The 18,350-nt window shown below is 45.9% G+C and overlaps 1 protein-coding gene across 8 annotated transcripts in view; it reads left to right on the forward strand.

Moving 5' to 3' along the window:
- The window catches only part of HERC1 (HECT and RLD domain containing E3 ubiquitin protein ligase family member 1), a 1,817,725-nt gene that overhangs the window by 1,466,592 nt on the left and 332,783 nt on the right, over window positions 1–18,350 (forward strand). For all 8 annotated transcript variants that reach the window (XM_085643727.1, XM_085643730.1, XM_085643731.1 and 5 more), the window contains 2 exons: window positions 68–241; window positions 4,453–4,746. In XM_085643727.1, coding sequence (XP_085499853.1) covers window positions 68–241; window positions 4,453–4,746 — 468 coding nt within the window. The remainder of the gene's footprint in view (window positions 1–67; window positions 242–4,452; window positions 4,747–18,350) is intronic.

Here is an 18,350-nt window from a genome sequence, read left to right on the forward strand (position 1 = left end):
GTCTAGCTGTAGTACATTTATTGTCTGTGTGGTGTTTAATTTTGTTTTGTTACTTTCCTTCATTCAGGATGTGTTGGTGTTGAATTGCACACCAGAATGGATGTCTTCTAATCATGTTCTAGCAACCTGTAGGGCAGCGTTAAAACAACAAGGCATTCTTGGACTAAACATGGCTCCATGCATGCGAGCTTTCCTTGAGCGATTACCGATTATGCTTCAAGAGCAGTATGCTTATGAAAAGGTAAGATTAAATGGCCAAGCCTACTATATAATTTTGCTACTTTATATCAAAGTTATGACTGCATATCGATACCTACAGCACGTGCTTGAATTTTACAATAGCATTCAATTAACTTTGGGTAGTAATGAGTTAAAATAGACATGCTCAGTTACAGATCAAATGATGTTGCCAGCATAAAAGAAAAACATATATTTCACAATCTTCTGCAGCTCTCCTGCACTAGGTGGTATTAGGGCACTTTAGAGGTGACTTCAGTTGATCACATTACATATAACTGGAGAAGGACATTTTCAACACAAGGATGTACAACGGCAGTATGGATCCATGATGGATCACGTAGTGAACTGTATGGGTTAGAATGACATTTTGGTAGATCTATGGTAGGTGTTAGGAGTGAAAGGGAGTATTTAGGCTAAGGAGAGGGAGAAAATGTGGCTTTTTAGTGCGTCCTTATGTGATAAGGACTGGTATTATTAAAATGTCAAACAAGAGTTTCCACTGTAGTTGCAGCTCCAGAGAAGGGATAGCTGGCTCTCCCCAAACAAGGAAGGCTGTGTATAGATCGAAAGTTAGTCAGCCGGTCTTGAGAAAGATTGCATTTGAAGATTGGGTAATTAGTACCATTTTTAAAGAGACATAGAAACTCTCTTGGGAAAGGAATGTGTTTATCAGTGACACCATGCAAATTCGAAAATGTATATGTTTCCTTTGATTATGTTTGCAGACAAATGGCATACATAATTATTTGGTTTCCGCAGCTTAATAATATATAGTAATATATACAGTATATATAGAGTATAGTTCATTACAATTATGTGTAAGGTAAGCGTTCCACATGTTTCCTGTTTTAGCAAGGGAACATCCTTTCAGTCATATCTAAATTTGTTTGTGAGGCAATGTATATTGAAAATAGAGGTGAAGTTGAATTTGTCGCTATCAGTGGGTGAGAATATAAATTACAGGCGAGGATATTGGACCAAATGTGCCAGAAAGGGACCAATAGTGGTTAGGTGACGGGATGTGTCCTTTGAGAAAGTTGGAATTGGGTACTAGATTGGTCTGTTTCTAATCTCTTCACTCCTAAAATAAAGTAACTGGGTCTATCCACTGACATTAATGGCACTCTGAGCTACAATGATATTCATACAGTAATCAACTCAGTACTCTCAGATTACCAAGGCGCAGCCCCCAAGTTTGGATGAACCCACCCACTCCATTAACGTTAGTATTATCATAGGCTGGAAGCCTTGTTCAGATCAGATTCTACAGATTTGGACCACCCGTACCTTCACACTGAGAAGAGTACATCTATTGCTGTAGTAGTCCGCAGAGCAGCAGAATTGTTGGACCTACTATTAGAGACTAAGGCAAACCTACTGAGAAATGTTGCAGATTGGGCTTGCCACGCCTGAGCCCCCACTCCTTTTAATGAGGCCCTGATGGAAACTTTGGGCAGCCTGATGTAAGCTGTGTTCACCTCCTCTCAATAACTCAGCAACCAGCTCCTGAGAGTTTGGAAGTTCGAACTTTTAATAGCAAAATTAACTCCTGTATATTACCTACTGCTCCACCATGTAGAGAATCAAAACATATTGACGCATTCAGGAAGGACGGTCTTTCTGCCACTAAATTGGACCCGAGATCCTTGAAAGCCATCTGCCGTCCAGGACATTAGGCGCATGCACTTTGGGATATAAGTAGTGGGTGCAACCAGTCCAGGACTAATTCAGGGATGCCCTTTCTCAGACAATCTAAGGACAACAGAATGTAGTTAAATGTCCTGTGGGCTTGTTTGGGCATGACTAACTGTGTGGATCACGTCATAGGCTCTAGTCTTGTGATCAGGGAACACGACTGTGTGGGCAGCCCAGGATTTTCTGGTGAAGTGCAGGCATCTCTTATGAATATCCCATTTGACGGTGCCTGGCATTTTGGCTAGGAGGTAGATTCTGTGCTAGAATGTTTTTAATGACATCTGTGTTACAGCACATTCTTCAGGGTTGCCCTCTCTGGGCAATCAGTTCCATCAACATTATCAAAAATTCCAAGGATCCTCTTGAGACCTCACCTATCGTTAAAGGCATCCCTTGCAACCCTTACAACAGCCATAAGCCACTTCAGGGCTCTGGATAGAATTTGTTTGGCAGAGGCCGTGAACACAACTAGGAACAGCAGTCCTCTTCTTCCTCCTTACCTGCAACAGCTACAACTCTGCCTCTTTAATGTCCCCTTAACATTGTCATGGGCGACCTGTATGAGGCAAAATGTGTTCTTTCCTGCCCAGCTGATGTGCTATACCTTCAGGCCAGTGGGTGCTGCAGCTCAGTCGACCAGGTTAGCCCTCCCCTCAAACCCATTCCTGTTCGTTTTCCAACAGCTTTTGTTCAAACGTTAGTGGATCATGTGGCCATTCCTGCCCAGGAAGTTTGGTTGCTATTTTCCGAAGAGACCATAGATATGGTTGTAGAGGAAGAGAAGGGCAAGGGGGTGCTACTTAAGTAAAATAGTTTTGTGCCAAAACAACGATGTGTGTAATGTAGTTACATGGTCGCATGGAGTAGATTTGTCAATAACTATTGCTTGCAATTACTAAGTCAAGATTATAAATGTTTATCATATTTTTTATAATCTTGTGCTTGAATAGTTGGCACAGTTATGATTTTTTTTACGAATCCATTAATTATTCAAAATCTATGAACATGTATTTTTCAAATATATTGAAAAAATGATTGGAAAATAAAATTGAATAGAAAAATATATGTCTGTAAAGTAAGAGACCATTTTTCATCGGTGATTATGGGATTGTTAGCATGCAGATGAATGCTTTGTTCATCTTCTTAAAGTTTGGAATGTGACGTGGAAGACCGAGACATGGAGGTAATGTACGGGTTACTTATCGATAATCTTCATTACTCCTAGGCAGAGTCTTCCTCAACAGTCCAGCAATCCCTCCTCTCCCTATCCATTAGCTGCCATAAAGAGTGTGAGGGGCTGCAGTTGATTTATGGGTGATGACGAGGCATCATGGACCTTAACCTAAGAGAAAGGAGGTACTGTCAAGTAAAGACTTGAAATAAGTGCTTTGCCTGCTCGAAAGTGGGTTCACTCACAGAGTAAAGCAAGGACTGAGAAGGTAGACTCAGACTAGAAGTAATGAAAACTACAGGTAAGTAAACAGGTCATTGCCAGGGGGTGACCATGGATAACGTGGAGATATCAGTAACTTTCCTTGGGTACCCCTAATTAACGTCCACTAGGACTGCATGGGTGCGAACAAAAATAAAGTTATCTCGACAACTGGTGTAAACATTAGAGAGAGAGAGATGATCATCGGAGCTGCCTTGCAGGTATTGATTGGTTTTGAAAAGGAAAAGAAAGCATGTTTTTCCGTTTGTACTCAGGCTGCTTATCTTGTTCTGTTTTTAGAAGTACCAAACCAGGTTATTTTGTAAACAGATTATTAATCCTGACATTTCTTTACCGGCTCTCTACATTCATACTTTGAACAACGCGTACAGATGCACACCTAGTGCAATACGCAGTCCCACTATTAGGAAGTCCTAATAATGTAATCCACGTAGGGGCAAGACTCTTTCTAAGGTTGGTATATCACAAGTTCATGCTTTTCTCTTTCTACTCTGATTTCAACTCTCATGCCTTGCACGTTTTACGTTTATGCATCACTTTCATTTAAGTGTGTTAAATCGCAACACATTCAATAATTTTAAAGGTCAAACTCTCTAGCCAGACTTAGAACCCAACATGAGATCAGGAGAAAACTGACTGTGATGCACTCCCAAAGTGTAAATCGAGCTTTGGATAGGTTTGCATAGACACTGGTGTCTGCTCTGCGAATTCTTTTGTTTAATTCTCGTGTTTTACCACAATGGGATTTTAGCCAATCTGTTTTTTGATAGACTCTTGTCCCCGTCGCAGACACCCACATATCACTGACCATATCTAGTTGTCACATTGTTAACCTTTTCATTTCCATGGCACGACCAATTATTAAGGTGGCCAAGTATGAAAAGGACAAGTTTTACAAGCTCGAGAATATTGAAGATGTTTTAAACGTTTCCTTATAAAGGGACCTGTTTGGTGTGTGATATGCATGATTTTCACTATTTTTAAGTGATCAATTTATGAAATGGCCTTCTTATTGAATATTTTTCATATTTAATTTTATTTACATCCTTTTGTTTTTCTTTCAGCCTCATGTGGTGTGTGGAGAGCAGCTTGTTCACAGTCCTTACATGCAATGCTTAGCATCCCTGGCGGTAGGACTTCACTTGGACAAACTCTTATGCCGCCCACCAGTCCCGCCTCATCACCAGTTGTGTGCCCATGACCCTGCTGCTTGGAATCCCACAGAGTGGGCTTGGTTAGAGTGCTTCTCAACCACAATCAAAACCGCTGAAGCACTGGCTAAAGGAGCACAGTTTCCAGAGTCCTTTGCTGTCCCAGATCTGGAACCCGTGCCAGAGGATGAACTAAGACTTCTGATGGTATGTTATGGTAACCTTCGAAAATTATTCACATATTGAAATATCCTTGAATGCAGGTAACGGCTGGCAGGCATCTACATAGCATCGCTGTGTGAGATAAAACATGAATTTGAGCCGGTGGAGGTGCTGGCTCACCAAGTTTAAATCATGCCTTCATTTCTTTAAACTCTCATAGGGAGATGCTGTTTTATTCATTAATATACATCGGGCCTGCAATTCCACTATAAAAGCCCATCTCTAATTTCCTTATTGCTGGCGACTTGTGACATCCCTAATCGCTTGTAGTAAAGAAAGGAAATTGTCACTCTACTGAAATAACTTATTACAGGTGAGTTCTCACATCACTTTGCCCACTGCCAGAGCCAGTAGCCGAGAGGAAAGGCAGGTCACAGACCATAATTAAAGCTGCACTTTAAAATACGAAAACAAAACATGGCTTTTTCTTCTTCTGCTCTGTTTTTCTAGATGAACAATGATAAGTAGAAAGGAGCTATTTGTGGCAGCACGTTTAATTTTTCCACGTTTTAGGTAAATATAGGAAAGATAGAACTTCTCTGCATGTTTCTACACCACATTTTGAGCTGTAGAGTTTGCTATATATCTGACTTCCATTAAACAGACTCTAATATCTTTTTGCAACTAATATCGAACTACTTTTTAGTGTGTTAAATTTTGCACTAAAAATTCTAATTTTATTATCACGTTTACACATATCCTATCTCTTTTTAGGTCTCGGCTAGCGAAGGCTGCCCTTGCGCAGTCTCGCTCGCGAGATTTAATGACTTGGAGAAGAGGGGCTTGAACCCGCCCCTCTTCTCCTTTGGCTGGCCTCTTAAATGCTGGCCAGCCATTGGAGAAGAGGTTCGTCTCGCAAAACAGGCCCCGTCCTTTTCGGATTCGGGGGCGGTTTTTTTCGATACTTTTCACTGGGCGTGTTTTTCTCTCCTCCAGCCAATGGCAAGAGGAGAGAAAAAGAAAAACACGCCCCCGAATCCGAAACCGCCGCTGCGTTTCTCCGAGGCATTTCTGCTTCACCTCGGAGAAAGGCAGTGGTGTGCTTGTTTCTCTTTGAACTATGGGTGCTGGAGTCTTTGTCCCACTGTACCCTTTTGTCAAATTTTGCAATGTTGACATGCCTGCTAAGGTATAAAAGCAGAGAAAGGAGTGCATAACTTTGCCTCGTGTCCACAGTAGAACTGAAGATTTTTGTTCACCAAGTATTCGAGTCTCATGTAAACATGGTCGTTACACGAACAAAACCAACTGCAGCCATTATTTTTTTCATTTCGTTGTTGTTATAAACACTTTCCAAGATAGGCGTTAATGTCTCAACCTAGTATCCTAGGGCGGGCCATAAGCCTGTGATAAGGACACTTACGCATACCCACCAAATTCCCTTCTTGAGACGAGTCAGTGGGACAATCTTCAAACGCTAAATTCAAGATGGCATCCATTGTGACACCCCAGGCGTGGGCAAGAGCCACACACACCTTTCAAGATGTCCGCCAAAGTGACGCAAAAGGAGCGACGTTTTGACTGAAGTCAAGCCACCGCTGCTTCTGATGATAGTCTCTTTATAGTCTCTTTTCTACTTCTACGGAGCGAAGCAGGCGCTGGGACTCCTGTGGATACCGGCTACAGCGGGCGGCGGTGCTGCAGAGGCTCTTGTAGCGGCACTGGTGGCCGCTCCTTGTGTACGGTGTGTGAAGCGACAGCCATGCCAAGCAAGAAGAAGAAGTACAATGCGCGCTTCCCACCGGTGAGCTCCCATGCTTTATTCTCTGCCTCCCCCCCCCCCCGAAAAAATTGTCTTAACCCCGTGTAACCCACTCACCTCAAACCAGGTACTGCAAAATCAAGAGCTTCTCTCCCACAAACCCGTCTTCTATACAAAACCCTCCCCATTTTAATGAATCTCCCATTCCATCCCTCAAATTGTTAGCTCAGCGATAGCGTGACGTGCCCGGAAAATGGCCTAATATACTGAGTTCAGTCTGCCGCCTTTGTAATGTGAGTAGAAATAACTTGGTGCCTTGAGAACAGTTACCGATCTCTGCATAGTCTCCACCTATGACGAGGGTTCTTCCTGGTCCCCTCCTGCGGCTGTCTTCAGCACCCAGTCTCCTTGTGAGCTTATCCCCTCTAAGAGTCGAATCTTGTTTTCTAAGATGTGCTGATTACTATACAGAGCACTCTCACTGATACACCTGTACTCAGTGGATTACCCATGGACATCTGAAGCTGCACATATGACCTGTCCATCCAACTTGATTTATACATGTGAGTTCAGAGGACGTTAAGGGTTCAGGATATGCTTCCTCGTTTTTTTCCCCTTTAGGCAAGAACATTGAAACCTAAATGGAGTTTGCACTGGAGTATATATTATGATGTAGTAGGAGGGTCAGTTGTAATCATATATCTGATGTATTTATCATGTCCCTTTGCAATGAAATAGTGATGAGAGACAGGTAAGAGGTGCATAAGAAAGATTGTCTGTAGAGAGAAAGAAGCAAAAAAAAGTAAACTTTATAGAATGGTATACTAGTACGTTAAGCAGGTCCCAGTTAGATAATTACAAAGTGCCTCCATTGTATTGTGTACAGTACGGAACCGAAGTAGTCTGAGAATCGAGTCAAGGTGGGAATGGAATGTGATTTAATCAAACCAAAGTGGATGAAGGAATTACCTTGACAGGGAAAGTCAGTTAGCGTGTGATTGGTTGAAAACATTTTTTTATTTATGAGGAAAAACAATTTGTGATGTGTGAAGGTAAAAGATGTTTGATACAAGTTATCTTCAGTAAGTAAACTTTAGTTGCTTCAGTTATTAAAACCCTTGCAACAATATACAAAACATTCGAGTTTAAAAGAATCTATTTAAAATAGCAAATTAAGGTAGTCAAAAGTTGGCGCCCCAGATGGTACAAAAGACTTTTTTTAAAGTGCGGTGGTGCAAGTTGCCTTTTGGCATTGGCAAAAGTACACAGGTTTTGTGGAGCTTGCTTATGAGTTCTGCATAGGAGCCAAGATAGCACAAGGGTGTGCTGTAAGTTTCCTCTCCCAGACTAGCAGCCTGGCCCCTGGAAACAAGATACAGGTTTTATTTACGGGTTATCGTCGGACTGCACTCAACGCTTTTTCCATCTTGCTAATTTTTCGTTCAAATCTGTTTAGATATTTCGGAAGCGGCAGTTCTTGTCTTTGTTTTCCCGGGGCTTGCAACTAGTGCACCAATCCTGGAGGTACTGCAAAGTGTGGATTGGAAAACAAAATGTGTACTGCGGCTCTGCGTCCAGGGATGTGGTCTTTTTACCATACTGCTAACATTTTGTAAGGATATCAGCAATGGACATTGAAATGGGACTATTCAAGGCCCCTTTCAGGCAAAAGCACTCACTGATTTCTGAATAGTGAGTGTAAAAGCGTTAAGGTAACAATGTTGGTCCTGCTTGCATTTGCATTTCACATGGTTTGTTAAATTTTGCATTCCCCTATGAGTGTTTGCTTTTTCCAGGATGATGTTACTTTTTTTTGTAGGCCGCATATTGCTCTTGTCTATTGCGTCATTTAAATTGAGCCTCATCCAGGTGTTTATAGCCAGCAGCAATTGGGTTGTAGTTCAAGGCAGTGTGAGTTTTTCTCAGTGGGACAGTATGGTGTTCAGTGGGGGAGAGGATGTGGCACTATGGCCAGAGCTGCTGAATTTGGAACTGTGTCCTCATGAATTGTCTGTGGGAGGCTCTATGTGTGTGTGTGTATGTGTGTGCCTCTGTGTGTGTGGCTCTGTGTGGTTGGCTTTTTTTGTAGGTGGCTCTATGTGTGGGTGGCTCTGTCTGTGTGTGGGTAACTGTGTGTAGGTGGCTCTGCGTGGGTGGCTCTATTTGTGTGTGGGTTGCTCTATGTGAATAGCTCTGTGTAGGTGGCTCTGTGTGGGTGGCTCTGTGTGTGTGGCTCTGTGTGTGGGTGCAAATGCAATAGGTCTCACATTTGAGAGAGATTAAGCTATTGACATTGTAAATAACAATGCCATTTCTTTAAATGTTTTAAAAACAAAATCAAACAAAAATAATGTCATGAGCAATGCCAATAGCTCTAACTTTAACAATGCCGAGACCATTGCATTGTAAATGCTTGTTTATATTAATTGTCACCACACCAATGAATACAGCAGTTTGTAGGAAGAATGATAATGTAGCCATGCATCATAAAGAACACCGTACACCCTGCCATACATTATAAGGGTGTAGCAAGTCACTTTGGGGGTCCATGACCTTATTAAGGATGGTCACGGAACTCTTCGGTGACTTATAATACACATATAATGGAATGCGGGGGTACTTTCTCCCATATATCTAACAATTTTGTATAGTGAACATGCACCACAGGGAGTATTAGGACACTCTACATGGAACATAATTGATTAAATCTCAACAGAAAGAATAACATAGAGCAAAAATGTTGCATTAATAAAATAGGAATATTATTTAGAGCTTGATAGATAAGAGGCCAAAACCGTAACTTAGAAACATTTGGCCATAGAGTGTACAGATAACGACAGAGAGGAGAGACCGGAATATGTTCTGACCCTGATAAGAAGTGAGTTTTTAGGTGTTATCCAAACATGAGAAATGTGGGTTTATTTTAATATCAGGAAACAGAGGGCCTGATTATGACTTTGGTGGTCTTACTGTAGGATCGCCGTCGTGGTGGTCCCAGGAAGACTGCCAAGCCGTCAGCGTTCCTGTCTGCCGGTTTGCAACAGTAATCCAGGGCAGGCAGTGCGGCAGCAGTGTCACGGCTGGTGGAATGTTTGGTTCATAGGAGAGCCTAAACAGCATACCACAGCCGTGACAGTGCCTACAGCACGTTCATGCATGGTGTGGCATGCACCCTGTTGTGCATGCCATACAGTGCATGCACAACTGTGCAATTTTGACGGGGCACACAACGTCCCTCCCGCACACACCCCCATGCACAGATTTGGCAGGGGACCCTGTTGAAAGGCCCTTTTACATGCCTTTCCGCCAAGTCTTTCATGGCGGGGTCTCCACCATGAAATGCTTGGTGGAAAGGCAGGTTGTAATCTGCTCGATGGTGCCGATGCTATGTCGCCAAAAGTGGTGTGGAGTTTGGCCGAGTCTGTGGGTTAATTGGAATCTAAGGTCTTTCAGGTCAGGTAGCACAATTTAAATTTATTTATATGCTACTAATATAGATATATAGATAGATATATATAGATTGATATATGTTGCAAATACAAATTGCATAGATTTGGCACCATGTGGTCACTTTGTTTATGACAGGGTACCAAGTCTAGCATTACGGAAATGTAGCCTGTAAAGGACATGCTCTTAAATAACAGTTTTCAGGAGATTATGTTCGTCTTTTCTGAGTGAATTTGGGAATGAGGTGACAGACTTAGCCTGCAGGTTTCTAGTGATAGTATACAACTTATCCAAGTCTTTCATTGAAATTTGAAATGCATAGTTTGATCAACATTTACACCCATGATACTTTCTTCTGCTCTTTGTTTTAGGAGCTTTGTCATATCCTCGCCATACCACTTGCCTAACACATGTCAAAAGAAACATTTAAGAATGTGCATGTTTTTCAGAGTCTGACTGGATGCTCTCATTTGCTCCTGCTTCAATAGAAAATGACTATGTGCCATTAGATGCATAGATCTGATAGAGACTACTAGCCGCAGATTCCTTAACGTAGAATTATCCCCAGGCGTGAGACTGGAACCGCAAAACTTTCTTTGCCCCAGCATCTCTGCGCGCCAGGGGGCGGTATCACGCGACTCCGACCTGACGTCGTCCGTGGGCGTGACGTCAGCGTGGTCACATAAGCCCCACCCCGGCGCGCTGACATCAGTTTCCTTCTTTTCTGCGTGCAACGCGGATCCGGATCGTGTCCCTGACCTGTTTTCAGTCCTTCTTTTCAAGCTTTGCGTTGTGGGACAGTGTGCGAATGCCTTTAAGGCGTGCTCGTCTTGCGTGCGTCAGATGTCGGTGACGGACCCTCATCCTATTTGCATGTGGTGTTCGGGCGAGCACCATGATTCCACGGACTGCGACGCTTGCCAGCATCTGAAGCCTAAGTCCCGCTTCAGATTTCGACATCGCCCGTCACCGAGGCCCCTAGGGCGTCGCTCGCCCGTCAGTAAGTCTTATAGCTTGTCCCCGACGCCTAGTCCCCGCTCTTCGGAGGGCGCAGGTTCTCCGTGGCACATGCGACCTCATTCGTTGCCTCACTACCCGCCGTTTCCCGGCGTCGGGGCGACCAGGGCCCAAATGGAGGCCTATGCTGAGGCTCTGCAGGCTTCCTTGGCCCCTCCTCCTCTTCCTGAGACTTCCGCGGATCCCTTGCCACATGCGGATTCGACTTCAGGTCTTGGAGGTGTGGTGCCGTCGGGGTGCGGCCCTATGGGGTTCCCCTGTTCGGCCCACGGCGCCTCTGCCTTGCCGTAAACCCCCGAGGGGGTCCCTGTGGTGTCGCGGGTGGTCACCGGGACTCGCGGCTCGCCCCCGAGTCCTCCTCGGTCTTCTGGGCAGTCGGCGGCCTTGCCAGAAGTCGAGCTGTCGCCGCTCAGGCGCCGACGGCTGTCAGCACCGCGAGGGCTGGCTAGGGGCCGGGGCACGTCCCCGGGTCCCTCTCGACTCTCCACACAGGCGGCTGCTTCGTCGGAGGCGTCGCCGTTCTTTCGCCTACCCAGAGCCGGCCCACCCCATTCTCCTGTGGCACAAGGGGTGAAGGAGGTCGCCTCGGTGTCCGCTCCGGCGCCGGTCGACGTCACGCCGGCGCCTGTGGCGGACTCCACGGTGTCGTGCCGGCATCGGGTCGTCGACTCGTCTCCAGAGGCCCCCTCCTCTCCGGAGGTTCGTCAACTTTTTGTCTCTTCTTCCCCGGAGATAGGACACTGCGTCGTGGCCTTTTCCCCTGGCATCTTCCAGGGAGGGCTCTTCACCGTCCCCGCTGCCACCAGAGGCACCTCAGGTCCCCCACTCGTCTGTGAATCTCCCACTATTCCGGGGCTGGCCATTTCTTCCTCCAGCTGGGCTCGAGGATGGCCGGCTTAGTTTACAGCCTTCACCCACAGAGGAATTGCTTTCCCTCCCACGACGCCCTACAGAGGCGAGTGCAGCCTTTGCCCAGGCCATTTCCACGGCCACTGGCCTTTTGCACATGGGCGACCCTGCCACCCCATTCCCTACGGACCATTTGCTTGAGGTTCTCCATCAGGGCTCTGGTGGACGGGAGCTGCTTCTTCCCTTCGAAGCTTCACTCCATAATTCTCTTCTGGGGGCCAGGGGGAATCCTGCCGCGGGGAATCTGGTGCCCCAGTCGCTCCTCAACCGCCACCGTCCTGCTCTGCACGATCCAGTCTGCCTTTTTTTCCACCCTTCTACCCAGGGTCCTCTTCTGCAGACTGCTTTCCCTTCCTAACCTTCAACACTTACTAGGTATCTCCCCAAATGAAGACATCCAAGTGCAATCTTTTTATTGGAACATTCCAACTCAACTGTACAGCCCTCAAGGAAGAAAAGCCAAGGGTGTCCCGGAGCTGCTAAATAATCTAGAGAACATTGTCCTACGGGTGTTAAATGGCAGATTTGTGGACGATTCCCCACTGTGTGCCTCTATCCACTCTGGCCGTGCAACCTCCACAATTGACTACACACTAGTGTGTCTCTCATTTTTCCAAAATATAAAAGGCTACTGTCTAGGTGACAAAGGGGACAGTGACCATTGGCCTAAGGAAATCTCACTTTACGTAACACCGGACAAATCAATTCCAAACCCAGTTGGAACGTACGCATGCCACACAATAAACCTCAAAAGAATCAAGTCAATAATAGCAAATTCCAGAGAAGCACTTATGGCAGCAAAACAGCAATTAAATGAGCTTAACCAAACTATGGGAAACCACATTTATATCTGGGAAACCTTTACAGCCATGTTTTCAAATTCCTATTCATCTGTAGTCCGGCACTCCCTGCCCAACGATCCAACAATCACAGGGAAGGCCACAAGCGCGCAAAGGGCGACCCTGAAAAGCCTCAAAAAAGCCATAAATAAAACACTAAGGTCACTGAGGGAAAGGCCGGGGGATAAGGCTCTACTCCAACAGCTCCGCAAGAAAAAGGCCGAATTCAGGAAACTGAAATGGGATATAAGAAAATCACAAGAAAACGAACTTTGGGCTAAATTCCATCACAACTCCAAAGGGAATAACGGTGCACGATTTTGGGCAACGATAAATAAAATTTTACAACCCGCACATGGTGGCATAACATCATACATAACAGAAAAACAATTGGACATCCTTTTTTGGACATCACTTTAATCAACAGGTTCTTGGATCAAACTCTAGCTTGGACAAACAACCTGTATTTCAATTTCATACCATCACGACCGACGAGGTAATAGCAACTGAGATCGATGTCGACCAGATCAGAGAGCAATTACATAAAGGGAGGAAGGATGGTGCACCGAATGGGATCCCGACAGCTCTTTTTAAGCAAGACCCAGAATATTGGTCAGAATCCCTAGTTCCCATCTTCAGCTCAGTTAGGCAAACTGGTTGTATGCCCGCATCATGGAAGGGCTCCATTATATCGCCAATCTATAAAGCGGGGGACAAAACACTACCGCCTAATTGCACTACTGGATGTAGAGGCAAAGTATTTTGCAGGGAACTTACTAATTGAATGACAGGAATGGGCAACAGAGCAAAATATAATCCCCCCCAGCCAAACGGTTCTGTAGAGATACTGGAACAACAACAAACCTCTTAGCCATGTCTCTACTCATCGACAAAGCGATTCTAACCAAACAAACTCTCCACTTTTGCTTTGTGGACTTTAAGGTGGCATTCGATAACGTTAACCGAGCCAACCTTTGGATGAAGCTGTTTCACTGGGGGATTCCTTCGTCCCTCTTGAACCTTCTAATAGAATTACATTCCAATACATGGATACAGGTCAAGCTTGGCAACGGCTTTCATCTGTCGAGGCGTATTCAAGCAACTAAAGGCCTTAAACAGGGGTGCGTTATTGCACCCTTTCTCTTTAACCTTTACACAGCAGATCTGACAACAGCACTTACTGCCTGCAATGCGCACGCCCCTGAATAGGAGAAAAAACCATTTTCAGTATGTCTTACGCGGACGATGTCGTTCTATCCAGCCATACTCAAGATGGTCTACAACGGCTGCTCAACACACTGCATAGGTACGCCGACGAGAATTATCTGGAAGTCAACATCGATAAAACAAAAACACTGGCAATAAATGGAAAACGGTCCCACTCCTGGTTACTAGGTAAAACTGCAATCACCAACTGTGACGTGTATAAATACCTAGGTTTTATGATCGACAAGGGGGGTCACTTCACTAATCCGCTCAAAGCCCTTAAGAGGAAAGGAATGGCGATTGCGACCACGCTAAGACAGCACAAAACAAAACTGACAGGACCAACATTCGCTCCACTTCTCCGTGATGCGGAAGCAAAAATTCCATCATCAGTTACATATGGCAGCGAGTTTTTGAGAGGCAGGGATGCTCTACTACTGGACACCACTATAACAAAAGCATACAGAGTAATGTTAAACTTACCACCATATACGTCGCCAGCACAGATTCGGCTCAAGCTCAGTCTAACGAAGCAACTCCTCGCAAGGCGAGGCTCGTACATCAAGTGCTGGCATAAAATTAAGAACTCCGCCATAAACACACTGAATCACCAGCTTTGGCAGGAACTGTGCAGCACACCTACCTCGCCGGCCAAAGCCTACTTGGAGGAATCGCTCACCATAACGGGACTAGTCGACCTATGGGAAATCCCAACAACGCACCTGCACTTTAAACGCATCACCAATAAGATTGTTAAGAAACTCTCCCTTATAGAAGACAAAGCTGCATTTTTACACAGGAGCCACGCATGGATGACTCTATCCAATTATAAATCATTTGGATCACAGGCATACTTTGAATTAGGGTATTCAAGGAAGTCTAAAGAAGCCTTTCTAAAGCACAGGCTAGGAATCCTGCCTACCACACATCATCTTCCACCATGGCTGAGAAAGAACTACAGGAGCTCATGCTGGCTATGTGGAGTCGGAAAGGAGGACATTGAACACATAATTGCTCCTGCGCAAAGCTTAATAAGGAAAGGGTTGCCCTGCTAAAATCTCATTTTAACGAATGAGGCATACGCACTCGGAGACAAGCAGTTCTCGCATGCTTCAACCCACTAGATCTGCAACTGAATGGGAAGCTTGTCAAGTTCTTATCTTTAGTAACATCCAAGCAAAAGATGCTTGTTACTACAACTAGCGTATAATGCTTCACAGGCTCCCAGCAAAATGACTCTTGACACTCTGTACTTTTAACTCATGCATGTGTGCACTGATACTTTAAAAACCTTTTAACAGAGCATTGATCGAAAAGTTATTTTATCAAAACGTTTTACTTGAATGTATTTTTTGTAATCGTTTTAATTAATCAAATACAATAAATTGTTACTTACTTACCTTCCTTACCTTTGGTGTTGTTTCCTCTGTCACGGTAGGCCCTGTGGTTGGATTCATGGGGGTGTAACATCTTCGCTTCCTCTAGTGCTGCTTTGCGAACACTCAACACGCTTTGTGTGTTGGCCAGGGCTACTTCCAGCTTGTGGGATTCAGTGGAGTCCCTTCTGACTTGTGCCTCTCAAAAAGGTGTCTGCGCTGATCTGCAGCGCCATGTGATGGATGGCTAGGAGTTGGCCACGTTTATTCTTCGTTCGGCCCTGGATGTTGCTGGTGCTCTTGGCCGCACAATGGCAAGTTCAGTAGCTCTCCGTCGCCATGCTTGGTTGAGGGATAGCGTTTTCCCTGAGAATGTTAGGGAGCGTCTGGTTGACCTGCCCTTTGATGGGGTGCTTTTGTTTAACACCCATGTGGATGCCGCCATTCAGCGGCTCCTTGCGGGGCTCCGTCCTCCTCCTCCCCCTCCATAAACTTGGCTTGTCGGTCCTCTGCTGCTTTCTGGGCGGCGTTATCCCACCCTTTTTTAGGGGGTCTGGTGGTTCGGTTGGACTGTCTGAGTATTCTGTGTGGGTTGGCGTGCCTTCGGGGTCCTTAGGTTGACCCCTTTGTACTGTTGGCTGCTGGTTCAGCCCCTTTGGCTTTTGTGGTTCTTTGGTTGTTGGTACACCTGTATGTGTCCTCAGGTTGGACCATCTGTGTGTTTTTTGTTTGGCTGATTGGCAAGCCGTCTGTGGTTCTATCTGCAGGTCCTTTATGTTCTTGTCCTCTGCTGCAGGCTTTTTCCCTAAGAGATGTTCCCATGTTTTCTTGGGACGTATCATACGCTATGTGGGGTACTTGTAGCTATTGCATGGTTCTGTCCTGCACTGGCGTCACTGTATTCCGCATGCTGCGGTCTCTTGTGTCTTGTCCGGGCACAGCTTGCACTGCTCTAGGTTCTGTCATTCTCGGTGTTCGCTACATCACTCGACCAGTCTGGCATGCTGTCTGCGGTGTCGTGTTGTGGCGTTTCCGCCTTCCTATCCGGCTTTTCGGCCTGGTCCTCTGTCTGGTGTTCCAAGGTGGCTAGGTTTCTCCTGGCTTTCCTGTGTTCTGGTTGACGGCTTGGGTCCGTCCTCCGTGTCTTCCCCTTTTACTCTTTTGGCTGGTCCCACTTCTCTTTGTGGGTCGGTGTGTGTCTTTTGAACGATCCTCCTTTGGGGATTGTTCTGAATTTCCCTGGCCTCTGACTGCGCCTGGCTTGTCCTGGGTGCACTGCTCCATGGTACTGTCAGCTGCCGGCTGCGCACGCCTGCTTGTTCTGGTCCACCGCCGTCACCCTTATTGTGTTCCCCTGTGCCCCGGCCTCTTGTTCTGCTGGGGCTTTGCGCACCTGTGCCTATCTTCTTATGCCTGCGTTTCTTGGCTGTGGAGCCGTTCCTGCCTTGCCTGCTTCCTTGCGGCTGATGCCAGTTCAGCTGTCCACTGTCGCTGTGTGTTTTCCTACGGCAGGCCCTGCCTCAGGTTCTACCTCTTCTCCCTGGAGTTGGGTTCGGTCTTTTCCTCCTGGATGCTCCTCTGCGGCTGTCTGTCCCTACGAGGGTTTGTGGCTGTTGTACCTTGAATGGGCTTGGGGTCTCCTAGTCTTCCCTTCGCCTTGTTCTTGCTTGCTTCTGCTTGATGGGGGTGGGCCGCCCTTCTTGTCCCCGTGGCACGTCCCCTGCTGGGGCCCTGTGTTTCTTCCTACTGGGGAGGTTCTCTCGCAGGCCCTCCTCCCTTCTGGGTATGGCTAGGGTATCTATTCTACGTTAAGGAATTTGCGGCAAGTAGTCTCTATCAGATGTACAAGTTACTTACCTTCGGTAATGATGTATCTGGTAGAGACAATTCTAGCCACAGATTCCATCACGGCCCGTGGTTTTCTGCACTCGCCTCCCTCCGGGTGGCTTGTGTTCTGTGGGTGTCCATTTCGCTTCCTCCCGGACAGGATGCTTCGTTCTGCTTGATTGTTCCACCCCTTCTTTTATGATACATGGTCGGTTGGTTCATGTGGGCTTCTGCATCCCTCCACCCTGGTTTTCTCTCCAGTGTAGCGGCCTACTTTTACTCTTCTCCCTTTTACTTGTTTGGGGTTTCTGATTCCTTTGCAGTCCTCTATGTTGTTTTTTTTTTTTTTGCCTGTACCTCTGCCTTTTTGCTCCTTTCAGGGTATATGGCCCTCCTTTATGGTGTCGCCTGGGGGTGAATTGCTGTTATTCGTCTGTTTTGGGCTTGTTGCCCTTCACTGTTGTGGATTGTGATTGCAGTCTCTCTCGCTATCTATCTCTCTTCTGCTATGGCGTTTTTTACATGCTTTCTGCCTCCTGGGAGGATGTCGCCTTGGCTTGCAAGGGTGTTCCTCAGAGCGGTGCTCTGCTCTTTCACTGCTATGGCTTTCACCGCTATGCCTTTTTGTACCTTAGTGCTTGGCACTTTTCTAACTGGTGCTGTTCCTCACCTTTTGTTTCTCTCTTTTCTGTTTCACTGATTTTTTGCACACTGTTCCCATACTCTCCACAGTTTTGTTTGTGATGGCTCCGCGTTGTGGCACGGAAAAGTTCTCCGAAGAAAACTGATGTCAGCGCGCCGGGGTGGGGCTTATGTGACCTCTCTGATGTCACGCCCGCTGACGACGTGGTACCGCCCCCCGGCGTGCAGAGATGCTGGGGCAAAGAAAGTTTTCCGGGTCCAGTCTCACGCCTGGGGATAATTCTACGTTAAGGAATCTGCGGCTAGATTCGTCTCTACCAGATACATCGTTACCGAAGGTAAGTAACTTGTACGTTTACAGTGTAAACCTTGTGCCCACTTCAGCAACCCTTAAACTTTGTACATGAAGTGCAAAGGCCTTGAATAATATTGTGCATAGGTGAACTCTCCCTGTTACACCCCACTTTCTTCGCCACCAGCAAAGAAAATATAGTAAACTATTCTGTTTGATTATGTGTCCCCTCTTTTGCGTCTCCAATGAGCTGACCATCTTAACATGTAGATGAATAATTTCTTCCTCCAACCCTTGGACAGTGATGAACTCTTCAGACTCTTTCCTAACTA

The sequence above is a fragment of the Triturus cristatus genome, chromosome 3_1, assembly GCF_964204655.1.
Source record: "Triturus cristatus chromosome 3_1, aTriCri1.1, whole genome shotgun sequence".
In the NCBI taxonomy this organism is placed as follows: domain Eukaryota; kingdom Metazoa; phylum Chordata; class Amphibia; order Caudata; family Salamandridae; genus Triturus; species Triturus cristatus.